The following is a 27,899-nucleotide window of genomic DNA, read 5'->3' as shown; positions in this document are numbered from 1 at the left end:
AAGAGGGAGTACAGATTTAACAGCTGCTTTAGTAATTAAAAAAGAAATCTCAGGGTTGAGAATTGCAGTGAACTGAAGAGCTTGTTTCTAGAAAACTGAGGTAACCGTGCTCAGACAGTGCTGTTAGCCAATTCTGACACACGGGGCTTGTGGTTCAGAAGAGGTGAGTTTTGTTTTCGTGTAATCCTGTGATTCTCTGTCTCTGTGTGTTTACAAATAGTTCTGTATGTGTCTTCATGAAATACCGAAATTTAAATATGATTTTTAACTTTTTGATGTTTGCTTCCCACCCAAATTTCTGTCCCTCTCTTACTGTCTTGTCTCTGTCCTGCTGCCTGATGTCTGGATCTTCACATTCTACAGGACTTACCTGCTAGATGGGTTAGTATTGAATTTTATATCTTTACAAATGTGGTGATGTGTTCTGCTCTATCTGTGTGTGTTCTTCTGTCATGATATTGCTTGTGAGAGCTGCACTGAAACCCCTTTTATTTGAAAAGAGCAATCTGGAGCTGAGGTGCACAGACACAGGAAACGTGATTCTGGAGCAGACTAAGTACAAACCAACGGAAACATAATTATTTCCTAGTCAAAAGCAGAGGAAGTTATTAATGGGAAGCCACTGGCTTACCGTGGAAGTCCTAACTTTGCTCTTCCTTTCTCTGAGAGCTTGCACAAGAAAAGCCTGTTAATTTGATGAGATATGAGAGAACATAGAATAAGCACATTCATATGCTTTTGGAAAACAGCTGACGAAGCTAGTTTTCCAGCATTAGAGATTGGTTTAATGGAATAGACCTTTCCATTATAATTGTTCTTAGAACAATTAAACCTCCAAGGTATTGACCATTCGTTTTGCAAGGAGGAAGAAAGGTTCTTATGAAGACCCTATGCTGAAGTTACCTATCTTAAAGCTCTGTGGTATGCGAAAATGAGTTGCCTGTTTTTAATCTGCTGCTTAACCATACTCAGAATAGGTGCCTACCCCACAGAGATCATATTCTTGATAGTAGAAACAAAACCTTCCAACACGAACCCACGGACGTGCCTGGGTTTGCAGGCAGTTGGATGCCTGCAGTTTTATGTCCACTTGTGTCCATGGGAATAATTCCTGCTGAGGATGCATGTCAGGGGTTTGTCAAGTAGTGGAAAGGAAACAATAAAATTTTTAAATGTCTTTAGACTCCCAAAACCTCTGACAGCATGTCTGTCCGCTTCCTTTTCTGCAGTATTAAAAATCTGCAACATGATAGAAGCTTTGTAACGAGGCATAATGTGAAACGTTAACAAATACTGTACGGGCCTGGCGCAGAAGCCTGGGCGTCTGCCCTGTGTAATGTGCTGGAGAGGAGGCAGGGGCCTTTCTCATGAAGATAGAAGGCTTTTCATAATAAAAGGGTGGAATTCTTCGCAGATAACTGTGCTTCTTATGTGCTCTGTAATGACCACAGTGTCTTGTGTTCTGCTGTTTCTGCCAGATAAAAATAATTTGCCCCATTTTTGTTGTACAGTTTAATGGAACCAAGCAGATTTTCCTGGAACGGATGCTGAATTCTCTGCTCCTTTGTAAAGTAGTGTTGTAAATTAGTTCTGGTATCCAAGAACGAGCTAACAGAAAGGGCCATTTACTAAAAGACGTGGGGTCAGAGTTCGAGATCACCATGCCAAGCTCTTTTGTTGAACAAATTACCAGAAGGCTGCTGATACGCAAGGCAGAGTTTGTCCTTAATTCTGCGTGAATAGATTAAAAATGCAGACTTAGCTCAAAGAGGCATTGGCTGCGCTGAGAATGCCTTGGTGAGAGGGAAAGCCGAGCTTCAGAGAAGTTTCAAGATAGCAGCAGCTGCCCTGCGTGCACCTGGCTTTTCAGTGCATCCTAGCGGCTTGTGTGTGCCCGCTGCTGCCTGGAGGAGGCTTCCTGCAGGGGGGGCAGAAAGATGAGTTTAGAAAGAAAAAAGCTTTTACAGAATCAGTAGGTGAATTAACTGCTAAACTTCAGTTCTTTTTTAATGACCCTCCCTTTTGTGCGATTTACCCCAAAATAACCAATTGTGTGTGTGCGACCAGCATTTGAATTATTTCACTAAACAGTGGCTTACGTTTGCTGCAAGGTGGTGCTAGCTTGGAGTGTGGCTCCACTGCAGTGGCCGTGTTTGGGTGTGTTCTTTCCTCTGTTCTTCCTTCTTCCTTTTTGGAATTTACTTCGTTTCTTTTCTTTGACTAGCATAGCATATCGTCGTGTCATTCGTGTCTATCAGTATGAAGTTGGGGATGATCTATCTGGAAGGTTTTTTCCTCTTTATTTTCTTACCTCACTTTGGTTTTCAAATGCACTCTTTAATTCCAAGGCTCGCTTTCCTTCCAACTAACTTTCACAGCTTAGAGATGCTTGGAGGTTTGTTTCCCCGTTGACTCTTTCCTTTCCATGGTTGGTTCCCAGCTTCCTGCTCTGGGCGCGCGCTTCATCTCCTTAGGCACGCATTGAACCTGAGCCTTAACCCCATGGTGAGAGACACCCGGGTGTTTGGTGCGTTTTCATTGCTGCAGAGTGATTCAGCACTTGAAATCCCCTCCTCAAGAAGCTCAAAAGCACGTAGGGTAGATCTCAGTGGGTATGGGAACCCGGTTATAGTGACAGGATCTTAAACACCAAAAGCACGGCGCCCAAGCACAGGTTGTTCAGTAAGAGCTCTCGCTGTGCGTGCTGGAAGGGCAGAGGTTCCTGAACACAGCTGAAGGTTACTCAGGATTTGGGGAGGAAAAAGCAACACCCTGAGACTTTCTGTAGCTAGTCCACATGAAGCAGCTCTCGGAGCCCATCACCACAGTGTGTGCTAGGGCAGGGGGCTGCTGTGCTTAGTGTGGCACTGGGCTGAGAGGGGCGGCCCTGCCTCAGTTTCCCTGGGGGCAGGATGGGAGAGGTGGGCAGGAAAAGCAACTTTCCATCAACCACTGCTGCCTAGGGAAGACCTATCATTTTCTGCAGTGATGATACTGTATTAAGACTACTTTTAAACTAAGCCAGTAGTTTTCAAGGTCTTTTCCCCCATTTTCTCCTCACGTAACACACCTCTGTAGAGCTCCTGTATCTTGCTGGCTAATACAGCCTGTCCCCGGTGAACCACCATAGTTTGTGTGCGTGTGTGCTGGGCACGGTGGGGTGGGGTGGGACTGCACCGAGTTTCTAATTTCATTAGGTCCAGTAAAGTGGGTGCTTTGGATCTGGCATGAAGTGTGGCTGCTGATCGTGTTGCCTTTCAAATGGGGCTAGAAATTAACTACGTAAAGAAATAAGAATCAAAGAAGATGTACACGTGTCTGTCTGAAAGAGGATGAGTCAGAATAAACAAAACGCAAAACCAGTGTTTAAATATTTACAGGAGAATAATACTGCTGTAAGGATTTTTAATTTTAAGGAAGAACTGTTAATTTCAAGCCCCACCTGCCATTTTTTACGGGAGAAGTGCTCTCTCTCACTGTGATTCTGTGTTTAGGTCTTGTATGGTGGAGGAGTCGGGAACACTGGAATCACAGCTGGAAGCTACTAAAGTAAGTGATGCTCAGCGATTTCTGAAACACCTCTCTTGAGTGGTATCTTGGGAACACCGGGTGGGAATGAAAATGCATGTCATTGTACGGTAAAGTCTGAATCAATTTTATATATTTTGAATACTGAAGAAACCTTTGGGATTACCTATTTACATATCCGATGTCTGCTTACATCCCAAGCCATTACACAACACTCTGATAAAGGTTTCCTTTTTGATCTTTTTTTTTTTCCTAAATGGCTGAGGTAGGGCAAAGAGGATACAATATTTTCAGCATGTTTTCTAGTAAGAGTTTATTCTTTCTGTCTCAAGAGCTGGCTTGCAAGCCCTGTTGGTTTCCAATAACATGCACAAAGAGGTTATTCTGAATACTATTTACAAATCCCAGTATATGTGTGTGCGCGTGTGTGTATAAATATATATATACATAAAATCCCAGCAGACAGAATATAAACCTTCTTCCCCTGCCAGCCCATATTCTACACATGTTCATTTTAAGGTGTTTTTTTTTTCACTCCTTGATTTCATCCTCCTCCTCCCTCCTTGCAGCGCAAGCACCAGGAGATCCGAGCTATGAGGAGCCAGCTGAAGAAGATTGAGGACCTCGGAGCTGCCATGGAAGAGGCACTCATCTTGGACAACAAGTACACGGAGCACAGCACCGTGGGGCTGGCGCAGCAGTGGGACCAGCTTGACCAGCTGGGGATGAGAATGCAGCACAACCTGGAGCAGCAGATCCAAGCTCGGTACTCCCTACCCTGAGTGTACTGTGAAGTGTGCCTAGCCTGGGTGGGGGATAAATGAGGAGACGCAGCTGTGTGTCTGGAAATGAGCCCTGCGTGCCACTGCTGAGCCTCGGCTGTGTTCTGACTCGTGTGTGGCAGCCTGGAGAGCTGCTTGTCAATCTGCACCACCTCCCGGCTCTTTCAGCGGGATGAAGTTTGCAGTCTTTGAAGTGGTTCCTGTTGGCTGTTAGCAATGATGTCCTGCAGGAGCTGATTTATTCTGTTGGGCTGTGGTGATGGAACGTTTTGTCTGCTCACGTGTCCTCACCTTTTGATGCAGCTGGCTGGTTTGGGACCCCAGCAGAGCTCTGCAGTTCAGGAACCGTTCACTAGCTTTGCTTCTTCCTTTACAGAAACACGACTGGAGTCACTGAGGAGGCCTTGAAGGAGTTCAGCATGATGTTCAAGTGAGTGGCAGGAAATGCATGCCAGAGGAATGCTTGTGAGATATTTCTGGCATGTAGATGGCCCCTGTTCACAGGATTCTCTGACTGCTCTGTTTGCAGCTCCCTTATTGTCTGCCCAGTTTTGTGCTGAGCTGCTCTCGTCTCTGCCAGATGGCAGAGATTCGGATACACCCGCTGCTGGCCGGGCGCAGCCACAGCCACACGAGGTTTTCCTGGGCACGCTCACTTGTGGGCACGGCAGTGTAGGAACCAGGAGTGCCAGTGAATTCCAGATGGGAATATAGTCATTTTTTGATGCTTTTTAGGCAAAGCAAAGAACTTAGGCTTTCATTTTTACATATGTTAGATAGGAAATGTCTATTGATTCAAGCTCATTTGTCCAGAATGGTGGGCTGGTTATCATGTTCTAGTTTTCAGCCCTGCGTGTAGCTGTCAATCACTTAATTTGACGCTTAAGAATGTGAGCTTTGGTTTTGTGTTTTTAGGCACTTTGACAAGGACAAATCTGGACGACTTAATCACCAGGAGTTTAAGTCTTGCTTGCGCTCCCTTGGCTACGACCTGCCTATGGTTGAGGAAGGAGAGCCAGACCCCGAATTTGAGTCTATTCTTGACACTGTCGATCCCAACAGGTACGTGGATTGGACCTTCTGTGTTTCTATTGCAGGCTATGATATCAGTATCTTTTGTGGAGTTTAGCTGCAAAGTCTCTTACAGGCCAAGAGCTTTGCTTTTGTTTATTGTGGAGGGGCTATGGTTGTTTTCACAATAATTCATGTAGAAGAGTATTCATGAAGGTAGGATTGACATTTGTAAAGAAGACATTCAGCTTAAAAAGGGATCTGGTATTGATGTGCCCTCTTGTGTTAAGACTTTTGCTACTCCCAGGAAGTTAAAACCCCTCTCTCAGGAGGGAACTGCATTCTTATGGATTGTAACAGATGGCAGCCTTCACACACTGTTTTGTTTCACCGGCAGGGATGGACACGTCTCGCTGCAGGAGTATATGGCGTTTATGATCAGCAGGGAGACAGAAAACGTGAAATCCAGCGAGGAGATCGAGAGTGCTTTCCGTGCCCTCAGCTCAGAAGGGAAGCCCTACGTGACCAAGGAGGAGCTCTACCAGGTACGTACCAGTTGTGGCCCCTAGGAACAGATAGAGGCTTTTTGTTCATAGATCGTTAACAAAGAGCAGCTAATTGGAAGTTCATGTTACTGTAGTAGAATCAGTTCTGAACCTGCAATGGTACCCTCTGCAAAATGCAGAACAACCCTATCCCTCTGCTTCCTTGGCTCTCCAGAGGAAGAAGAGAAGCTTTAACCGCCCAAGAACTACTTGGGTTGAGTAAAACAAGAGCTCCCCAAAGGCCTGGGAAGGGAGTGCATTCACAGGGTGCTTTCTTCTAATCATTTGGGAGACTAGAGGGAGATGTTTCTCCAGACAATCATTCAAAGGAGAAACTTAAGCATCTTTTCTTAGTGTGAACATCTCCTCCTCCCACTGCCCTGCCAAGATGGGAAGTTTTTCCTACCTGAACCCCAGCAGCTGGCAGAGAAATGAAGAGGTTGCTCTTCTTCCTATCAGTTACCTGTTCTGTCTTCTCTTTGGTGGGAAGACTCCTGTCAGACCTTCCAACCTTTAACGCGCACAGAAATGGAACATTTCCATGCTGGGCATAGTTCTGGAGCTCTGGCTTCTGCTCCAAGCTGCGTGCCCTTGGGAAGGGGGAGGGCTGCGTGTCTGCACCCAGCAGCAGCCTCAGAGCCCGTCTCCACCTCAGCGCTGTCTTTGTCTTTCAGAACCTGACCCGGGAACAAGCCGATTACTGCATTTCTCACATGAAGCCCTACATGGATGGCAAGGGCAGAGAACTTCCTTCTGCCTACGACTACATAGAATTTACACGTTCACTCTTTGTGAATTGATACAGAACACTAGTACCGAACGATACAAGGAACATGCTCACGTTTGCTGACTGTAGCTCTGCATGTGTCTCTCTCTTTGTGCTCTACAATAATCAGTGTCTCTTTATGATGTAACCTTAAACTGCTTAGCTTAAGACTCTTAGGGAAAACAAACATTGCAGTGTGCTTCAATAAAAGTTACTGGTCGAACCACATCATCTCGTGTTTAATGGTTAAATGCAAATTTAACTGATGTGGATGAAACTCCAGCTGTGACCATAGCTACATGTTTTGCAGGTTAACGCTGTGGAACAGGTGAATGGGAACTTTTTGTGGAGGCAGAGTAGTTACAAGCTCCCCGCAGCTGGTTCTGTTGCTGTTTCAGTGTTTCAGTCTGTGGCCTCGCTTGCCAGCTGCTCCAGATGAGTCATCTCCCTGGGTCCCTGCTCCGTAAAGTCAGAACTCAGCTGCCAGACTCTGACTGTACCGGTAGCATCCCCTGCTGCCAAGAGCTGAGTTTGCTTGATGTTGAATTCCAAGCAGTACACAGGGCATTCAGCTGCAGCCTGCTTTATGGAAACAGCGGGCTTCTGGGAGCTCTTTGCAAAATCAAACAGGTGCACGTCTCCTGTAAAACAGAAACACTTCTGACTGCTGCGTGGTAACAGACTTTGCACTTAACAGCAGAATATTATCTGCTTAGTCTGGTACACTTACAGATGTTCTTTTTAGCATGTTCCCCCTTCCTTCGGATGATGTCTACACTGTGACAAAGAGCTGCCATCACTGCAAGGCAGTGCGTATTTACTCTGCTGTCAGAGACCTGAAAGCAGCTGGCTAAACTCTTGTGAAATCTCCATTCCTTGACTCAAAAATATTGGGGCAATTTTCTAAAGAAAAAAAATCCCGTTTACTTCTTTTATACTCTTAGCTCTACAAATAAACGTCAATATAAGGAGACCAGAGATCAGTTTTAGCCACGTTACATCCCTGTAAGCTGCTGTAGCAACCTGGTATGATTGAAAGTAAAGAAGAGCTGTTCCTGAGGTCATCTTGCTAGAGTTAGAAATGACTCCATTGCACTAATTGCACAGTGCAAACAATGGTCATTGCTCTCTGCTTGTGGGATATGCTAATCAGTACAATTGACTCATATCAATTAATACCCAGCACAAAATTAAATTTTCTGTCTGAGAACAGACACCTAGCGTTACTTGCCTTCCCCGGAAGCAGCTGCGAAGACCAGTGGCCGAACTGGAGACCAGCGTACGCAGAAGAGGTACTTCTTGGATAACTGAAGCGAAAGGAGGGGTTGTGTCTGCAGCATGGAGTTCAGGTGAACTTGTCCGTCAGTCCCACAGCTCAGAAAGAGATTCCTGGGGGGCCAGAAACAGCTTGGTAGGCTTTATTGCTAAAGACATGGAACAAAACTCACTCGCGGGGCGTGACCTTGGCCACTATTCCTATTTTGCCAGTATCTGGCTGTTTCCTACAGCAGCACTTTCCAAGCTGTGCTCTGGGACGTGGGCTGTAGAAGCACAGCTTTGTTAGCACTTGCAATTAAGTTTAATGAGGGCTCATGTTGTCCACTCAGTGTGGTGGGTCATGGGCCAGAGATGCCTGAGAACTGCTGATACAGAGCCCGGCGTTGTTAGCGGCGTTTGTCTCATGCAAAGTAACTGCAGACCTGGGCCCTCAGCACGTTTCATGGAAAGACGGCTCGGGGCCTCTCCCAGGGTGGGTAAGCAGCAGGCAGAGATGTGAGCGGCTCAGCTAAATTCAGGCAGCTATGAGTAAGACACATAACGGGCAGAGCAGCTCAGCCCTGATGAAGTAAATTACTTTATTGAGATGCACCCCTTGACTTCGAATTGCTCTTTAGTATGATCTAAGGAGGGTGCTAATGCTCTACGCTGGCCTGAACGCAAATGCTGTTTTGTGTTGCTCCTGTTCTGACCTCATTCAGTGTACCTGAGTGTGCAGCTTCACCAGAGCCAATGCACGCTGGTCGTCCTGGAAGAAGTTACTTTCTCAAGTTCCCGGTGCCAGGTGCCCCTTGTTTGGGACTTGTACACATGCGAAACCCCAGTTAGTTGCAAATGGATGTTTAGAGCCAGGCAGTGACCTGTACCAAGGTGCAGCAGTGTTTGATTACAGCACTTGCCTGTGGAAGGGGGAGCAGCTCACGGAGTACACCGGCCCGCCGTGGGGGGAGAAGGCGAGCTCTGCTGGCGCCCTGAGCGAGACCGAGGAACCCGTCCGGTGGAGAGCCGGAGTCTCTGCTGCCATGGAGCACTTCAGTGAGTAGCCACCCTCCACGCCAACAATGAACATGCGGGGATCAAAGTGTGAAAAGGAGAGCGAGGTCACACCCACAGCCACCTCTCCCCACGTGAGCTAGGAGAAAAAAACAGACCTGTTGTGAGTGCTGGGGGCCCTGACAGTGGAGGTGCAGGCAGAGCAGCGTGAACCAGCCTGTCAGGGACCAACTGAGATGTTCTCTGCTCAGCCTTCAGCCTTTGCAGCCCCCACCCTCGATGGGATTTGTGGGAAGTATTATTATAAGCAAGGTCTCTTCTCCATCCCAGCAACTTTAGACCATGGCAAAACCTCAGCTGTTGCCAGTCTTTCCAGGAATGATTTTCAGTCCAGGAAGGGAGATGGGACCAAGGGTTGTGTTCAAAGTGGGGGCTTTTCCTATCCCTTCTCATGTGAAAGGGCGAAGTCTGCCACTCGGGCTCTAGAGCTGAAGTGTTTTTGTTAGATGAGGCTTTGCTGAGCCACTGAACTCACCTTCTTCAGCTGAGCACTACGAGGGATCTGCTGAGCCACCAGCGCAAACCCTTCAGCCAAGGCCAGCCGCCCGTCGCGCTCCTCCCTCCACACCAGCACCTTTCCATCCGTCGATGCGCTCAGCAGCTGGAAGTGGTTTCTGTGCTTGGCATCAGGTAACCAGCTCACCTGTTCCAAACGTGAGGAGTTCATGAAGTGGGGACTGCCAGAACCAACCGCCCCCTCAGCAGCCTGCAGTCCCCTGTCCTGAGAGACAACCTGGCAGCAGAGCCGGGTGGCACTCGGTCACCTCGGTACCAAACCCACTTCCCCGGGAGCTGGCACACAGACAGGTGTAGACATTGGCTTTGTCTGTACCAATGAACAGGTAAAGCACAGGAACAGGCCTTATCCTGAACAATGAGAAGTTATTTTTACAGAGAAAGTGTCTGATTCAACAACTGCCACTTCAGGTGTTAGAGCAAGGGAAAAATAGTTAACCAAAACAGAACACAGCGGCCTGAGAGCTTCAGGTGAAGTACCAACAAAATGAAGGCATAAAATAGAGCACTGCCAACCCTCTCCTCCCCCAGCCACGTCTACTGTGGGTGTTCTCTCACCTGATAGACGGGATCGGTGTGAGTGTCGTCAGTCAGCCCCGTCCTCCAGACCAAAGGGTCTTCTCTTCTGCTGGTATCCCACACCACCACTTCCCCGCTGAACAGGCCTCCTGAGAGGAACAAGATACCAATAAGCGTGTGAGATCCAATAGTGCACAGCACGGGCAATGCCACGGGCAGTTTGCTCTGTTGCTAGAGCAGAACTGGGGGAACTTCTCCCACTGCCAGCATGGCCGGCGTCCTGGGAACTGCAGCCCTCAGCCCCAAGTGTGAGAGATGCAGCCATGAAGCGCTGGTGGAAACAAGCCCCACAACTTCAAAGGCAGCCATAGAGGGCACAGTCAGCTCTGGGGGAAGAGAATGCGTCTCTACCAAGGTAAGTACACTCCTCCTACTCGCAGCTAGGGCTGAATTTGCCTCTCTCTCTTTCTAAGCTCTCTCTGATAAAAAGGCAGATGTCACTGAAAAATGCAGTTAGTTCCAGCTCCCAGTTCAGAAGCCAAAGTGCATTTGTCAGCACTGGTTCCTCCGGGTGTGGAGCTGCAATGCCGTTACTGTTACAAGGAATCTTAGGCTGAGGTGAGAGAGAGAAAAAACTGATCCAAGCTGAAGAAAACAAGGGTAAATCGCACGTAAGATCGAACCTACCAGCTATCAGTGAAGGCTGGGAGGGATGGAAAGCCAGGCACAGGACAGAACTGGGAACATCCACCACTAGGTCAGGGTGTTTTGGATCCAACCCTCTTCTGTCCAGATTCCAAGTACAAACGTAGGATTTTTCTGTGCTCCAGTCCCCATCACTCAACCTAAAGAAGAGAAAGCTACACCTTCTTTGTCTGATATGAGGCGAATTCTACTCCGAGCAGAGCTCTGATATGTCCCACTCATTTATACACGTGTTGCTTTGTGGCTAGAAGGAAAACTGAGCGCAAGGAATCATGAGGTGATGCAACATCTCTGAAGGCTCGTATACACACAGTGCATCTCAGTGCACCGACTGAACAAAGTGCCTGCCAGGAAACCTCACATGGATTCACTGTGCCAAGATCTACCAGCCGTTCAAATTGTGGGAACAACTGAAGAGCACACAGAAAGTTCCTATGAATACTTGGGAATGAAAATGCAGAGAGCCCAAATCGCTGCTGATATGCAGGCAGGCTGATTTGCAAGCCATTCTTCCTCTAAACAAGCACTCAAAGAACCAGGGTCTGAGAACGCACCATGAGGAACTGTCTTAGCTGGCGGACTGACTGGGGCTGAGCTAGGCAGCATGATTTGAAGTCCAGGTGCCTCCATGGGAACAGAGATCCTTCTTCACAACCCCCAAATAGAGGTGAGTACCCCGCACAAATCACGTCACACATCCCAGCTCTACAGATTTCACTTCAGTCTCATGCCCAAAATGATTCTTGGCCACAAGTGGCTCTCAGGAATTACTTCTCTGGGCTACTAAAAGACACCTGCCACCCTGCTTGCTTTGTTATCTCTAGCTGGTTCATTCACTGCATGCTTACCGAAATGTAAGGGGGCAGAACAAACCCAAAATACTGACTGTCACAAGCCATCTGCCCAAAGCAGAAGTCCCAAGACACCTGCATATTCACCACTCTATATCCCAGCAAACAGCTGTAATGCAGTGCATTTTCTGAAGGTAGAGGGGTCTACCAGGAAGGTACTTTGAGGTGGCACATCTGAGAAGCTGTTCTGACACGTGCAGGTAATGGTAAAGAGCTTCCTGGGGAGCTGAGAGAGGCCTTCGTGCCGGATCTGGGTCCTGTTAGCATGTTGACCAGTGGGACGTTACGGCTTGCTACATGGCCCTGATACAGAGGACAGAGATCTGCAGCACAGTGAGCAGCCAGGACAGGAAGCAATTGTTCTGAACCTGGCTTCTGCTTTTACTTGATGATCGTATTTCTTTTACTGGAAGAGATACTGAGTAAATAAAAGGCGCAATTTTTTCATAGTGTGCAGTTGAGCTTGAAACTCTTTACTAAAGACTGTTGTAGATGCTAGAAGTTCAAAGATTCAGAGAGATTGCGTAAGTTCACAGCAGGGAATTCTACTGAGGGTAACCACAGACCTAGAAACCATATTCTAATCTGGCAATAGCTGTAGACCGGGAGAGCAGAAGAGGCAAGCAGCACACAGGTTTGTCCTGTTTTACTTTTCCCTATCCCCTCATTACTGGATTCACTTTTTGCCACGGCTTTTAGTCTAAGGAAACAATAGTAGAAAGAAAACTGAGTAAGGGCAATGGTAAGGTACAGAAAAGAGACGCTGTTACAGACGTTCACTAGATTAGATGAACGTTTTGTCCAACCCTCATTTCAGAGATTCTTAAATGTTTGTTAGCACATGCTCACGGCACCAGGGGCACACGTGAACAGGTGGCAGGTTCAGCTGGGGTGCTAAGAGAGCACATTAAAACAACACGATCTTCAACGAACACAAGTATGTGCTTCAAAGTTCACCCACCTACATTTGCAATGTGTTTGCATTCCTCTTCCAAACAGAATCTATCTAGACACAGATCAGTAAAAGCATACGTATCCATTTCACATGGAAAAAAGTAGAAGACATAAATGCCATAATTTAAGACTGCCCTGAGATGCGTTTTCTTTGAATGAAGGGTGTTGTTTTTTTTAACATGAACAAGATGTGTTTATATCTAGTTGATTACTGCAGAGAAAGGGAATATATGGAAATCTCAGGTCAGCCTGAAATGTCACAGCGACCTCAGTTAAGTTCTCAAAGCCAGTCGGATACTCACCGGCCATACGAGCATGCAAGAACGGATCCAGTTGCATTCCACGAGACGCTGGTAACCTGCAGGTGTTGATCCTGAGCCTCGGGGTATGACAACGTATGCAAACACAGCACCTGGAAGAGATCAAATTCAAGCACTGAAGCAATCATCTCTGAACAGAGAAATGAGATCTGTGCCTGTCCCTGGATACGGTTGTATGGTTACAGTTTAGGCTTCCTGTCTATCAAAGTAGCAATTACATGTGAAAAAGAAAAAAAAACAAGCACATGACCCTACCAAATTAACCATCCCTTGATAATCACCTGCGGTAGAGTGCACACATCAGGGTGTGCATGACAAGTCAGGAGGGATGCACCATGAGAACTTACGACAGGCCGGCCCCCTTTATGATTTCTGCCCTCACTAAGCTTCACCAGAAATGATTCGGAAATGACTGTACCAGCGTGTACTGACGGATACAAATTGCTCCCACTCTTCAACACAGTACACTAAACAAATATAATCTAAATAGGAAGAGCTGCCAAATCACTGACTTCAACTGCTCTTAGATAACTCGTCGTCTGGCACACTCTGAAGGGGCTACTGGGAGCTGAAGATAAGCCCACACCAGCTGCACGTTTCCTCCTCATAAAGCTGCTGCAGCAGTCACTAACAGGAACAGCCTTACCAAGCAAGGGCAAGTGAAAAGCAAGGGAGAAAGCGGCAGGAAAAAAAAAAATTTAGTTATTAGAATCTGGCACGAATAATCACAGCAGTAAGAAACAGAACTAACGAGTCAGAGCCACTGCAACCAGCTCTCCCTGGGTAATGACAAGACTCTGCATGCCATCAACTTACTGCTTCATTCTGATCTGTCCAGTTCACTTCAAAGCCATCAAAGGCACGACTTGTCCAGTTTTTATTCAGCTCTTTGATAACAACATCCTCCACTCTCTGAAGGAATAGTAGAAGGCTAGTGTAATCTACTTGGACTTCTTGCTGGAAGGCTTGGGCAGCATCTATACTTTGATCCGTTTGTACACTGGCATCCTGACTAGTCTGCGACTGTACCGCAGCTTCTGCTGTTGAAATTTTCCCAGTCTGGCAGCTTTTCTAGGAAGAGAAGACAGACACTATAAGCCAAGCAGAAAGAGAGCGCCACACAAAGCATTCAGAGCACCTTCCCTTTTCCAGCTCTCCACAGAGACTTTCAGAAACGCTCGCACATCTCAGGTTCATCGTTAAAAGCAGGGTGCCCTTGTAATTCTCTGGTGCTGGTGACATGTTCGTCACCTTCACACGACCTGACACAAGGCCTGGGTACTGCTCCAATCCAGGCAGCAAGTCCGGAGGATGAGCAAAACCAAACCGGGCGCGAGCCTCCATGGGCAACAGCAGAAACTGAGCACGATGCCAAGCGTAGTGTTTATTACTGCCTCTCGGACTGGCTTTGTGGCAGCCGCACGCGTGTTTCTGGGCCAATCTGCACAAAGGGCCTGACAAGAAAAAGCTGCCAAGGGGCAGAGGCAGCGAACTGGAGCGAGCTCGGGCCCGGCAGCCTCGGGAAGCTCCCCGGTGTCGGTGCCGGGCCCTGACGGGCGGGCGAGGAGAGGGGAGAGCAGGGAGGGGAGGGAAGGGAGGCGCCGGGGCGGGCAGGAGCGGGCCGCCGCTGCCCCGTCAGCACCGGGGCCGCCCGCCTGTGGCCATGCCGGCGGCTCCCGGCCTCTGGAGGTGCGGAGCGGGGCGGGGGTGGCCCCAGGGCCCGGCGGGTGCCTCTCACCGCCTCGCAGCGCAGGCTCCGGCCGCTTCTCCACAGCGACGGCACCGCGGCACCGGGAGCCGAGCCGTCCGCCAACATGGCGGCCCCCACAGCCGTTGCTATGGAGACGGGCGAGGCGCTGCGCGATGACGTCACCGCGGGCGGGAAGTGAGGCCGGCGGCGCCATGTTGGGGAAGGGCAACGAGGGCTCGTGGCGGAGAGGGGAGCGAGGTGGCTGCCGGCGGGCGGCCCGGCTGGCTTCTTGGGGAAAGCCGCGGCTGTGCTGGGGACGGGTCCGCCGTGGTGTTTGGGCAGGGATTTCTCCTTCCGTGCGGCCGTTTCCACGCTGGGCGCCGGCGGGCGCCGCTGGAGACACGAGGGGCGGCGCGGGCAGGGGGTGCCAGGACTTAAGATGGCGTCGGGGGGCCGTCGTGAGGGAGCGGGTGCCTGAGGAGAGCCGTGATGGCGGAGGGGAGCTCTGGTGGCTGAGGAGAGCCCCGCTGCATGAGGAGAGCTCTGCTGTTCGCAGAAGCCCCGCAGCGCTCAGGACCACGCGGGTCGCGCCCCCGGGGCCGCTGCAGAGCCGCGGGCGCCCCCCGTGAGGTGCCGCCATGAGCGCCCCGCTGCCTCCGGGGCCGGCTCGTGCCTTATTAAACTTAATTTGAAATTGGCCGCCTTGCTTGGCGTCCGTGGTGTGCGCTTCCCGAGGGGACTGGGCAGGGGGATCAGCAGAGTTCGGCTTCCCTGGCGCTGCGCAGCCGCTGGGGTTTGGCGAGGGAGCTGCGGAGCTTTGTGCTGTGGGGGGATTCCTGCTCCGCCTCGCTGCCGGGCAGAAAGGAGAAAAAGGCAGAAAGGAGAGAAAAAAATAAGAAAAAAAGGCAGAACAGAGCCCGGCCTCGCCTGCCTCAGGGTCAGGCCGTGTTGTGGCCCGGTGTCCCAGGCTGCTAAAGCAGCGCTTTCTCACAGGTATGTCTGCTTACAGGGGTTTTTCCAATTGCACCTTTACTGGAACAGCTTCTCGGTGAACGCTGAGGGTAAATTTAGCGCTGGCATAAGCAGGCGTGGATGCGTGAACTTGAGCAGAGCTATTCCTGCTATTGCAGGGAGGGAGCTGGGTCTGTAAGTCAAAATAAAGCTGACAGGATACAGAGAAAGCGCTCCTGAGAATGGATGTGGCTCTGGTAATGTCACTGGTGAAATCCTGGTATGGCAGGAGAAAAGTTTATTTTTTAAGAGATCAGCAGATTTGTTGAAGGTATCGTAAGTATTTGAAGATACAGCAACAAGTTAGTTCATCCCTTAATGAGTGAAATAAATCTGTTTTCTATTCAAGTTCAACACCACCATTAAAATGTAAAGTGAGCATTGTTTGAATAACTTCACTGCTGCGAGTAGTTACACTGCAGGGAGTAGGGGGGTTTATTTTTCAGGTTTGCTTTATGTTGAATAACTGGCATGAAATACTTGAACCCAGTAGCATAGTGTGTTGCTTTTTTAAGAAGTTCCTAAAGCGTAAAAGAAAGATTTATCATCTATAAATAGATCATCTTCAGTCATCACTAAATTATCTTTAATTGGTGTATTAGAACTGCCAAGGCACGTTACTGTTTGGTAGTAGACTAAATATTCCAAGTGTAAATTTATATACAGTTTGCATCCTACAGGCTGTAGTTTAAAAACTTTAGCTTGTCAGAGTGAATCTGAAAAGAAAAGCTTTTTTTGTAATTTTTGTTTTGTTTTTGAGATGGCAAAGTGAGATAAGAACTGGAATTTGAATATGTGAAACAGAGCAAAAATAAATCAACCTTTTTTCCTCAGTAAGTAATATGCAAAGTTACTGTGAATGTAGTACGTGTTCCCCAATAATATTGTGCATGTCTGGACTTCTCTTTCCCAAGGATGACAAACAAGCAAATAGCCCTAGAAGATGACTGTTCTAAGTAATTGCAGTTTAATTTTTTTGTTGTTATTATTTTAATATCTCTGATTTGCTGGAGCTTTAATTTATCAACAGTATTTAAATAAATCGTAGTTCGCGTTTTCTTTCTGGCGTGGCAACATCAGATGCACAAATGTTCTGATGTGGTAACACTACACTGGAAATAGGGCAAAATCAAGGATAATTGGGGGAGGGGGTTTACTAGCCTGAGGCTACTAAGTGTCTGTAAAGTGGCTGTTACTACTACAGTGCTGATCTGTTTTCTCTTTGTGTTTCATGAGACAAAGTATTAATAAGTTTTCACTTTTACATATTGGAGCAAATCAGCATCAGAAAACAAGAACAAGAGAAGACTAAGGTAAAGAGAGAGCACTGGGGGAGAAAGTATTAGAAAAAGGACAGATACAACAAAGCATGCATGCTGGGGGTATAATTTCTATGACCTGGTGCAAACCAAATATTCTAGGCTAATTTTTGCTAAAAATTTACCCATAAGTGGGTACAGTAGCTGTCCTCTATTTGTGATAAATGAATTAATTGAGCTGTGTTGAGGCCCTAGGTAGCTGAAACAGTGGTCTCTACCCAAAATAGAGAAAAATTGCTGAGCTTTCCCCATTTACACCTTTCTCCCCGTTTCCTCCACTCCGAACGTGCAAGTGAGAATGAAGAAACCGACGTGCATAGCTCAAACAAGAAAGGAATTTCTGGCCATGAGAACTCTTGGGGCTTAGATTGGCAGCGAGAGGCTTGAAATGGGATCAAAGGCATTGCCTTTCACTGATTGATGGGTTCTGTTCAGGGGAACAGTACTTTTTACATCTTTTCATTTTATTTCTTTTTTTAAAGCCAAGCAACAAAACTCTTCAAATAATAAAAAGGGTTTATATGAAAGAAACATGTCACTCCAGAATGCAGTTGTTTTCCCAACTGGTATAACCAGCAGGCCTTAATTCCATTTCCCTGGTTGCTCCTTTCAAACAAGGTTGCAGAGCATGACAAACCTGGTTTGGCTGAGACCTGGGTACTTAACTGCATTGCCTTTGAATTAGCCTGAGTATGCAACACAGAGGTTAAACTGGCTTTCTGCTGATGTTCTGTGCTTGACAGTACCCGATCAGTTACTTCTAAACTGTTTTGACTGAGGTCTTGAGTGTCATTTGCTTCAGAGTGAGGTTGGTTGCTCTACTGACCTATAGGCTGTGAGGTTTGCATGAAATGGAAGTATCCCTTGAGAAGAAGAATCAAGATAGTACAGGTGTGAAATGCAAGAGGACAAATAAGCAGATACTACCCAAAAGGACGTTCATTGGAAAGCCCCTTACATCTGCAATGGTATTCTAAAGGAGTATCCTTTAGAATTCACCAATAGCTTGCTGTATGCCATCCTGGAAAATGTTTAGTGATAGTAGCACCCTATCGTGCTAGTGGAGGTGGTGACTGAGGAGTTCGAATGCAGGACCAGTAGCAATGAGTTTTCTGAAGTCTGCTTATCTGTGCTCTTACTTGTGATGCTTCTTATCTTGCATTCTGATCACACCACAAGCATTTATTTTACCCTTGCCAGCTCTGTGAGGTACTGAACTGCTGGTGCCGTTTTTTGATGGGATATTTTAGGGGTAAGGGTTGGATGACGTACGAAACCATGCTGGGAATTTATGGCAGAATTAAAAACAGAACCTAAGTTCCTAAATGGCAGAGCACTGTTCCAGATTTATTTGACGGATATTTTGTGCATGCATTGCTAATGTACAGATCTTTTTTTCTTTTAGTTAGGGATCTGTGATTTAAAAATCAGGTGTTCACACATTCACTAAACTTGAAGGAAAGAAAGGTCACCACAACTGTGCTGTGTTCAGAACACGGTGTCTGTGCAGCCAGCCAGATGCTCAGAAGCTTAATGAGAGTTCAGGTCCTTGCGTGGATTCAAAGTGTTACCTCAAGCTGTGTGAATCCTCCAGCTCTTGCTTCTCCAGTGTCATTCATAAAGGGCTCATACATCTTTCTGTAACTTCTGACCTCCTGTTCCCTGTCCCTTCTGTCTCTGCAAATGCTCTGCCCTTTTTGCTTTGAAAACTGTATTCTGAATTTTGGCAAGTAACACATTGGCTCGTTTCTGAAGTAGTTACACAGAGATTTGTGTGATATCTTATAAAAATAATCCATTTCCATTACTCAGAGATCTGTTATGCTTTGTAGAATTAGCATTGGGAGGGGGTCCCTTTCAAACCTTACAAATATTATGGGTATGACTTCATGCACAGTACAGGTGTCACCTGTCACACAGTCATTCCCACATTGACAATAAGAGAGATTTAAGTCAAAATGGGACCAAAATGAGAAGGAGCGTAGGGAAAGCGTGCTTTGTTGCAGGTGTCAGCAAGCTACCACCACAGGGGCGCAAAGGCTCCATGCAGGCAGATTTTGAATGGCAAGTAGGAGCTGGCACGGGGCCAAGAGCCGTGGCATATCGAAAGAGGCATCTGTGAAAGCCTCGGGATCCCAGTTCCTGGCTGTCGTGGTGCCCCAAATGCAGTGGCAGCTGGGAGCCTCTGTCTTGGACAGAGGCAAGACACTGTCAACAAGGTGATTGGCAGTGTCTCTCTGCTTTTAGACACAGCATCCCCTAGTTCCTGCTGAGTTTATACCAGCATGCTCACCGTCTAATCTCTGGAACAAAACTACAATCTGGCACGCCACCCTTAAACGGTAGCTGACCCTTTGCAGCGCTGACAACAGGGAAGAAAACACTGAGATTCCTTAAATTCATTCCATATTCAGCGATCACACACGACTAAAAATTATTTATCTGTTCTCTACATCACTTTATCAACACCGACTATGTCTAAAGTATCTCAAACTGTCATTGGAACATGAATTGGTATGTATAAAGCACCTGACTGTCTCAAAAAGCACTGCAGACAGGTTTTATTTGTGTGAACAGAACTGGCTATCCTTTGCAGAAGTGTTGTTTCTAAAAGGACGTTCAGAGATCTGTAGTTACATTCTACTCAATCCCATCAAATTTATATTTTTGAAAGCAAATGGAATTTGCATGATAGTTCTTCAGAAACCTTTATGTTTAATTTAGAGCATGCTACTTTAATTTCTTATACGTGATTTAGGGGAACACGATCAATACATCAATGCTTTACTGGGCTATAAATACGTAATCTAAGAGTGGAGAATAAAATCATGTTCCTAATGATGTTAATAAATACAGTAGGAAAGACAGGCCTATTTGCAAGGACTGCTTTTATTGATATAAACTTCACCTCCATTTAAAGAGTGTGAACGATATCAGTTTAGCTAGGCCAGCAAAATAATCTTACGCTTACAGCAAAAGCGACTTCTGAATTGGCAAATAAAATATCCTATTTTGATTAGTCTGTTATGCCATGTATAGCAAGACTCCCGAAGGATTCTGGAGCACGTTACACAAACACATGCAGGTAACTGCAAAATTATGCCCTGCAAGAGGGTTATCATCTTCTCAAAAGCACACAGAAGATTGAGGGAAGCAGACTGTTCTGTACAGGCAAATTGGCATGTCAGCATTTGGTGCTTCTTTGCTGCAAAAAATGCTGAGTGATTTGTAATGATCAGTTTCTTTTTATCTCCTGTCAAAGATCGCGCATTTATATACTGTAGGAGTATGAATGGTACTGAGAAATAACAGAATGAACGATGAACACAGCCAGTTTGTGTGACTTTTTCTTGAGTGTTTGTGTAGGTTTCCAAAACACGAGTACTGATCCCAGTCTAACTGAAAGAAAAAGGGAGTGAGGCCATGACAAAGCAGGGCTGAAGAAGGCATGAATGTGGCTCTCTGTGGAGAAGCGTAAAAGACAATTGTACCAATTACATGCTGGTTTTGGAACCCCGTGTAGCCTAAGCCTATTGAAATATATATTTGTACGCGGGAGTGGCTGGGAGGGAGCATGCATTGGAATGAGGCCTGGAGCTGAAATGCTGTTGTGAAGGCAGTAAGTGGAGAGAGCACCAGAAACTGGCTGCGATCCTCAAATTTAAGAAAGGTCCGGAAACTTTTAATGAAAAGTCCGGAAATTTGAATGCCAAATTATGTGACACCTCTCATTCCTGTTTTTCTTTTGTCCTTAGTTTTCCGTTCAAGTGATTCAAACTTTTCCTATTTACGCTACCAGTTATGGAAGTGGGGCTGTCTGAAGGCATTTCTATTTTGCTCTATCCCATCCTGACAAACTCCTGCTTATTCAACAGCGTACACCTTAAGAACCAGTACAACTGCATCAGTACTTGAAAAAAAAAAAAAAGAAAGAAAGAAAAACACACACAACAGATTTCTTAGCATCGACAAGGCCTGAGAGAACTTGCTGCAGCGCTGGGATGTGACAGGAGGCAATTTATAAGGAATTAACTCTGACAGTCACTTTATACAGCTGATTTTCAAAGATCTGGGCACTAAAGAAGTGTTAATGAGGGTACTGAGGCTTCATAATTAATTATATTAGCATCTCTTTGTTACTCTCTAGAACAGTAGTGCCTGGTTGACATTTCAATAGGAGTCTGGTAGTGTTCTTTGTTATTATTATCCAGGAGTACAGTTATACCTTAGCTCCCAGAAGGCGACGTTGCATGTAAATGCCTCTGTGAATTGCCCGAGTCTTTGGATCTCAGTAAAAGCCCTTGAAGGAGTCCCTGCTGGATACTGAATGGATGTCAGTAAAATTTCTCTAGTCTGGAGTCTCTCTTCAGATATGGACTCTCCTCCCCTTTCATTTCTCCCTTCCCCCTTCTGCTGTGCTGGTGCTTCTCACAAGGCTTAAGAACAGCACTTTCTGAAGCTTTAGTTCCAAACCTCCAAAGGAAGGGATGCTGACCTGAACGAAACAGAGAACAGAAGAGTCATCTGAAAATAGGGAATATTTTTCACACTCTTGAATTTTCAGTGCAATAAAACCAGTGCTGCCAGAAGGAATCCCAGAAGTGGTGAGTCAGATAATAGATGCACAACTGTGGTGGGAGGGAAATGGTCTCTACTTTGTTTTACATCCCCCCCCAGCTTTCTTTTTAAAGGCGGATGAAATTATTTTCCAGTCAGGCCACTGCAAAAACAAACATGGAGTTTAAAGGTTATTTCCTTTGTGTGTTTCGGAGAGTTGGTATTTTTGAATCTGAAAGGGGAAGGATGACTTTTTGGCAATGCTAGCAAATTCTACTCTGAAAACTTTACAGTATCACCTGAGGTAGCAGTTCTGTTATTTTGTGTACTGACAGTCTGCTTGCTTGTGTTAATTTAAACAAAGCTAACAACAAAATGTTGTTTCACACCAGGTAAAATTGCAGCCCTGTCCTGGTAAGGCTAAGTTAAGGGCATGGTTTGACATGGTTTTGCCTTTATGGGACCCCATTTCTTGTAACATTCCTCATGCATCTGCAGCAGGGCACAGATCAGAGCACTAGCCTGAGTTAAATAGTTTTGAGGACTAGTTTTAATTGAAATCCATTTCCTGGTTCAGTTTAACACAGGGCTACACAAATAACTGCATTGGTACAATTCAGGGACAGCATGAAGGGGAAAACAAGAGGAATGGAGGAGTGCGTGGTGGGGAATGAGGAAGTAGAGACTTCTACCAAAAAAATTTGTCAAACTATTTCCTGAAAGACTTTGTTCTTGAAGCCAGAAGCACCTCTTTGCTTTGTGTTCAGCCAGCACCTTGTGCAAAGGGATCACAGTTGCAGAGCTCTCAGGACTCTTGGAGCTATTGTAATACCAAAAAATAATAAGCGTTCCTACAGACTGACACAATTAACCAAATTCCACTTGCAGATCTTCATTGTTGGCAACTTGTACAGCATTTTATGTAGCCAAAGCTGGAGACTAGTTCTATTCCTGAGTTCAGTCTGGTTCTAATGAGGAATAACTGAATGACTCTGGCATTCAGTTAACCTACCAATAAAGGAATTACTTTCCTCATGGAGCTTTCTTATATTTAACTACATTTTTTAATGAGCTTTGACATTCTCAGATGACAAGAATAATGCGTACAATGTAGTATTAGAACAAAAATTGTATATGACAGATCTCTCCCTATTTTCCTCCTTTTTGTTTCACCTTTTCTGTCACAGAACTCCTACACAAGACAAGGCACACATCAAATGTTTGAATAATGCCAACTTGAAACTAAAGGATTGTAAATAACGTACTCACTCTTCACAGAGCAACGTTCCGTGTGTTTATTTTAATCTGATATTTCCTGGATAGAAACAGAGGTTACTCCCCCTGAGAGTTCAGATATCGATAGTGCTCTCCATAGCAAGGGAAGGCTCACAATTCCCACAAAAACAGCTGCTGCTTGGTAACGAGACAATGGGACAGAACATGCATAGTGTAAAATTAGAGTCTTTACTGCTCGTCCTGAGGGGACAGATCTTGAAGTGTCACTCAACTTTGTTTAGGATTCAGCAAGAGTCTTTCTGTCATAGGACTGAGGAAATAAATAAGAGTTGTTAAACTCTTATAAATAAATAAGAGTTGCAGGAATTGGCCAGAGTTAAAATCCTAGAAAGCAAGTGTTTGTAAATTCTGTTTGTAGAAAAGTTGGGTCCTTCTTAATTTTCCCACAAGTGGAAAAGAAAGAGATGATCATCTGAAGGTCTCCTGGCAGGAAACCCCCCTGAAGAACAAAATATAGTTTTCCATGTCCTCAGTATCACTTTATCCCCACTGCTTAGTTATCCTAAAGCTCTGATTCAGCTTTCATACACATTTATAGCACTGCTATTTCCACCCATTTTGATCCAGATCTCCTATGTCTAGTTAGAAGGACTTCAGCACTCAAGCTTCCACCCTAGCTGTGACGAAATTGGATTTTCTTTAAACAGAGCCAAAATCAAGGGCTAGCAGCTCCTTCTCCTGTTAATTATTTCAGGGCCTTCCACATAAAAATGTGGTTGGCACAGCTATTCCAGAATAACTCCCAGTATTATTATTGTAGTGTTTTACTTTGAAAGTGTCCCTATTAACGATCGATCATTCTACCCAGGAATACTTCTTGTAAGCAGTCACTTTTTTCAACTTCTATTTAGAGCTTTCATTAGGCAGGCGTGTATGTAGTAAAAGAAAGCCTCAAACATAAATATAAAACCAACCACAAGAGGTATTATTTAATCACCAGATGATTGCAAATAGCCTCTGTTTTTTTAGGCATTTTCTGTGGAACTGTTCTAGATTTATTAAGCCTGGTTGAAGTCTTCCAGATGGATTGGCCCTAATGTTGTCCTGCAAAACCAGGCGTTGTGTATCCCTACTGGTAGGATTTGAACATCTGCAGGTGTGAATGCATCGAGGTGATTTAAGTATCTGCCCTTATAACGCCCTGCAGGTGCTGCAGATAGCAAAGAGCTGCCTTTGCATGTGCCAATACATGTTTTCAAACAGAAACTTTTGTGTATTTCAGATCTCATCTTGAACTGTGAACTCCTCAGGCTAAAATAAATGGATATCCACATCTGGAAGTGGTGATAGCGCATCTGGACAGGTTGATATTTAAATGTTTTTGCTTTTAGAAACTGCAATTCAGTAGTGCTAGATGAATAACAACATTTATGTATATGTCTCTTAGCACAGTCAATCAACAGTTAGAGCCACAGGGCTCCATCTGAGCTAAGGAACAGGACAACATGAATGTCTGACGTAAAAAAGCTGAATGAAAGTTAGAAAGGGTAAGAAACTCCTCCAGTCAAATGTCTCTTTGGGCAGGGACTCTTAATTTCATAATACTGAATGTAACTTGAAGAGAATTTTCCAATAAACAATTTTTCCTTTACGTTCTGGAAGGGACAGATCATTTCAGTTCCCTGCACTGTCCACAACTGTACACCTTATGTGAAAAATACAAGCAAAACATTCATACGCAGCCACATATCTGAAAAGTTTATGTCTTGTGCTCAGAATTGTCTTAGATTTCATTGGCTTTGAAGTTTTTGTTTTTGTTTTTTTAAGACTTTTAAAAATGTTTTGACAGCCTCTTTGGTGTCTGAGAACAAGTGCTATATGACCATCCATCTCTTTATAGATTACTGTCAAGATCTCTGGTAAGTTAAAAATGTTGGTATAGGAAAAAATAAAAGTCAGGTTTAACAACTATGTCTCAGGGGAACTTTGCCAAGAGTTAAGGGAAAAAAAAAATCCAAACAGAATCTTTGGATTTATTCAAATGTATAATATTAGTCACTCCCTGCTGCCTGTGTTACTGAACCACCTTCCAGCTTCAAAGGCAGTTATTAATCCAGAAATATTTTCATGTGAGGGTTTAGATTGCAACAACTGTGAGGACACGTGGAAGATTCTTCCATCATTATCTAACCATTCAGACCTAATGCGAGTACTCGACTGGGAAGGCCTGTGACTAGTGGAGATGAATAAACAGTTGGAGGGGAGCTATTTGACTGTTTAATATATGTGCCAAACTGTCTTTCCAGGGTCACAGGGACTCAGCAGTTCCTGGGGGCTGTCAAACTGATTACACGCAGCAAACCAGCCGGTGTGTCTCTGCCTGCTGCTTAGAGTAAGCGCTGATATGTCAGTCAGACTTTACTATCAAGCACAAGCTTATGTGCGCCTGAAATGTTTCGCAGCTTTCGACTCATTGGTGTACTCAGTAATTTAAAAGCTTTCATACGCTCTAAAAAATGTTGTCTTGCAGTGCAAGGGGTATCTTTGTTCCTAATACAGAGCCTGAGCATGCAAGTCCTTTGTGGAAGACCAGGCTCCAGCATAGATGTACAATTGTTAAGCAGTCGGTTGCATTTCAACCGTGGCAAAATGATCCTTGTTTTGTATTTCCATACAATAATTTCTGTAAAGGCTGTGAGATTCTTTCGGATGGAGGGCTATAAAAATTTAAGTTGCTATTAATTATAGCGACTTGCATGATTTTATGTCTGCCCATTTTACATAGCAGGAATGCTTAGAAGGAAATTTACTCTCCTTTTCTTTTTCACACATCATTACATTTTATTTGTGAGGATTTAGCATATTTTCTGACTCAACTTGCCAAATCAGGGGTGCGTGTTTAACAGGTACAGATGACTTGACATTCCAGAAACGAGGCACGATTACCAATTATGTCTCTGTCTTGTAGTAATATACCTAACGAAGGAAAGAAATACTGGGAGAGCTGAACTTCTGCAACAAGAAGTAAATATAAGATTATCTTTATGAAGAGGCTCTGTTTATTTCATCCCTGTGAACAAAGTGCAACTACTGCTACAGTCTGTGTAAACTATAAGGCCATTAATCGTTATCAGGTGCTGCCAACTCCCCCCTCCAGACGTCCAAATATACGGAGAGGAAAACGAACACATTTTACTCACTTATCTGACAGTTGCTGCCATCCTGAAGGCTGCAAAGATCTAAGACCTTTATTTGTCAACACTGGAGTACTCATGCACTTGGTTTGGAAGACACCACATACAGTACAGTCTTCTGACTTTAACCATGCAATCTGAAGTTCAAACAGGAGCGGGAATATTAATTCTGCAATATTAAGGAAAAAGAGCTCTGTGATATAGGCAGCATAGTGCTTGGGCACTGTAATTCAGGAAAGAAAAAAGTTACTGTTCTACTGTATTTGATGTAATCAGAGCTGAGAAAGGTCTTAGGAGAAGGTGAGGGGAGGAAGAAATCATTTTTAAAATGCATTCACATACACCTTATTTCAGAGGATTGTAACCGTACATTTTAACCCCTCAGCAGTTACTCAAGGACTGAAACTGCTTTAGATGTTCACTACGTATAATTAAAAAAACATTAGAAAGCAGTGAAGGAAAGTGGCTGAATATTTATCAACGACAAGAACATAGAAGTTTTTCTGTTTCTTTTTTATATATTATCATGGATATTAAGCGCAGTTGCATATTATGTCTAAGCATCACGTGTAATTTCTGAAAAATCTTGTGTAACAGCAGGTAACTCGTGTAACACCAAGGCTTTATATGACCTAGATGCCATTTTCCTTCCTCTGTAATGAAACTACATGAGCTTTGGGATGCCTGCACAGAGGAACAGTTTCAGACTGAGATGAAAATTGTGCTGCTCGCTTCTTCACAAATATTTGAGTCATGTTCCTCCTGAGTGTACATGTTAACAATGCAGCAAGAACAAACAGTAAATCAATTCAGCTGCAAAAGCCGCTGGGTGCTCTGCACTCATCCTTCTTAGGGCTCAACAACTGCTCTAACTCAGTGGCTTAGTTTTACTTCTTTATTTCTCTATAAAGCAAGGAGGGGGAGTGCAGAGAGGGCACCATTCTGTGAATTGTTGCTGAATTCTTTAAGCCAAGCCCAAGAAGCATCACGGCACCTGTTGTTTTCAGACTTTGTATGAAGTATAACCTAAAGTTAGACCACAGTTGAACTGTTTAAGTGAGGTTCCCTTTGAAAAGGGAAAACGACAGGCTGTTAATTAACCAGTCAGTTGGAGTATGAGGATATGCAACTGGGAAAGAAGTAAGAATGTTAATATAAGTTTTCTGATGGAAGTTAGGAAGAGTTAGGACAAAAGTTCCATTAGGAAGCTGGGTACAGCACATCAGCAGCACTAAATTGAAGAAATCAAGTAAAAAAGGAAAGTAGTACCGTGAGAGAATACTCACTCCTAACAAATTTATAAAAATTGAACTTTTGGCTTTCTCTCAACACATAAAAGCATAGCGTAGTGTTTTCTGTCTCAAATATATTAAAAAGTGTTTATTTTCTCTAATTAATATACTGTTTTCTTGCATAACAGTTTTAGGGTAGAATAAACAACACTTGAATGTTTTAAACAGTACGGCAGTTAAAATTTATGACTGCTTGACTTTGAATACATCAGTGGAACATATTAATACCTCAGGAATATCTACTGCTTTATGTACCAACGAGGGATTCTAGTAGGGAGTAAGCAGATGTCTTTTTGATCATGTACCTTCTTGGAACTGCCTTTCAAATACACACCCTGTATTTTCAAATTGTGGACCTTCAAAGGCTAATAAATACAATATAATAGTACATTACAGGTGATAAAAGAGGAAAATTCCAAGAATATGCAGCGGCATAGTGAAGAGATTCAAGGTAAACAGATGGAAGAAAACCAAGCTGCACTTGTGAGCTTACCTTGTCTGAATGTGAAGACATCCATATTAATTGTTCTTGGGAGATGCAACCAGAGCATGAGAAGCTTTCTCACTGCACTGAGCTTCAGGAAGGCCTTGGGAAGCTCTAGGGAAGGAGTCGATAATCTTGCATTTATAAAGTCGCAGAGCTTTTCTCTCCTTTTGTGTCTAGCAGTGCTCATTGCTGTATGGGCAAGCACAGAGGACAAATGGACGGCAGCTCCTCTCTCCTGCTGTTTGCAGGGAGAAGCACAATGCAAATCACGGACATGCTGCAGCG

The 27,899-nt window shown here is 45.0% G+C and overlaps 2 protein-coding genes and 1 long non-coding RNA gene across 11 annotated transcripts in view; 1 reads left to right on the top strand and 2 right to left on the bottom strand.

Moving 5' to 3' along the window:
• The window catches only part of SPTAN1 (spectrin alpha, non-erythrocytic 1), a 50,430-nt gene extending 43,570 nt beyond the window's left edge, over positions 1 to 6,860 (top strand). For 4 of the 9 annotated variants that reach the window (XM_082775809.1, XM_082775807.1, XM_082775810.1 and 1 more), the window contains 8 exons: positions 364 to 381; positions 2,225 to 2,287; positions 3,495 to 3,549; positions 4,098 to 4,294; positions 4,687 to 4,740; positions 5,226 to 5,372; positions 5,719 to 5,866; positions 6,541 to 6,860. In XM_082775809.1, coding sequence (XP_082631935.1) covers positions 364 to 381; positions 2,225 to 2,287; positions 3,495 to 3,549; positions 4,098 to 4,294; positions 4,687 to 4,740; positions 5,226 to 5,372; positions 5,719 to 5,866; positions 6,541 to 6,666 — 808 coding nt within the window. In that variant the 3' untranslated portion in view covers positions 6,667 to 6,860. The remainder of the gene's footprint in view (positions 1 to 363; positions 382 to 2,224; positions 2,288 to 3,494; positions 3,550 to 4,097; positions 4,295 to 4,686; positions 4,741 to 5,225; positions 5,373 to 5,718; positions 5,867 to 6,540) is intronic. The other 5 variants (XM_082775815.1, XM_082775814.1, XM_082775812.1 and 2 more) reach the window with 2 other exon arrangements.
• A 147-nt stretch (positions 6,861 to 7,007) lies between these two features.
• On the bottom strand, positions 7,008 to 14,747 carry DYNC2I2 (dynein 2 intermediate chain 2). The gene is made up of 9 exons (XM_082775824.1): positions 14,567 to 14,747; positions 13,645 to 13,899; positions 12,811 to 12,920; positions 10,686 to 10,843; positions 10,038 to 10,147; positions 9,439 to 9,606; positions 8,810 to 9,042; positions 7,864 to 8,021; positions 7,008 to 7,273 (listed from the first exon to the last, which is right to left on the bottom strand). The coding sequence occupies exons 1-9, from the start codon at positions 14,642 to 14,644 to the stop codon at positions 7,035 to 7,037; spliced, it is 1,509 nt and encodes a 502-aa protein (XP_082631950.1). The 5' UTR covers positions 14,645 to 14,747; the 3' UTR covers positions 7,008 to 7,034.
• A 5,072-nt stretch (positions 14,748 to 19,819) lies between these two features.
• LOC309885639 lies at positions 19,820 to 27,810 on the bottom strand. Its single transcript, XR_014318838.1, has 3 exons — positions 27,621 to 27,810; positions 25,842 to 26,004; positions 19,820 to 21,343 (listed from the first exon to the last, which is right to left on the bottom strand). It is a non-coding gene; the product is annotated as an uncharacterized lncRNA (long non-coding RNA).
• Between the last annotated feature and the right edge of the window lie 89 nt (positions 27,811 to 27,899).

The sequence above is a fragment of the Aythya marila genome (genome assembly GCF_965140915.1).
Source record: "Aythya marila genome assembly, chromosome: 19".
Classification (NCBI taxonomy): Eukaryota; Metazoa; Chordata; class Aves; order Anseriformes; family Anatidae; genus Aythya; species Aythya marila.
Note: the sequence above shows the minus strand (reverse complement) of the source record. Positions and strands in the feature narration are given on the sequence as shown.

Bases quoted from the DNA above. Each gene is read 5' to 3' on its own strand.
- DYNC2I2 (XM_082775824.1), bottom strand. From the start codon at position 14,644: ATGTTGGCGGACGGCTCGGCTCCCGGTGCCGCGGTGCCGTCGCTGTGG. The intron at 9,043-9,438 runs GTGAGTTCAGTG...TTTTTCTCCTAG, and splicing joins GTAGTGCTCAGCTGAAGAAG to CTCACGTGGGGAGAGGTGGC. The intron at 7,274-7,863 runs GCAAGTAACGCT...TCTGTTTTACAG, and splicing joins CGCAGCTGCTTCCGGGGAAG to GAGACGTGCACCTGTTTGAT.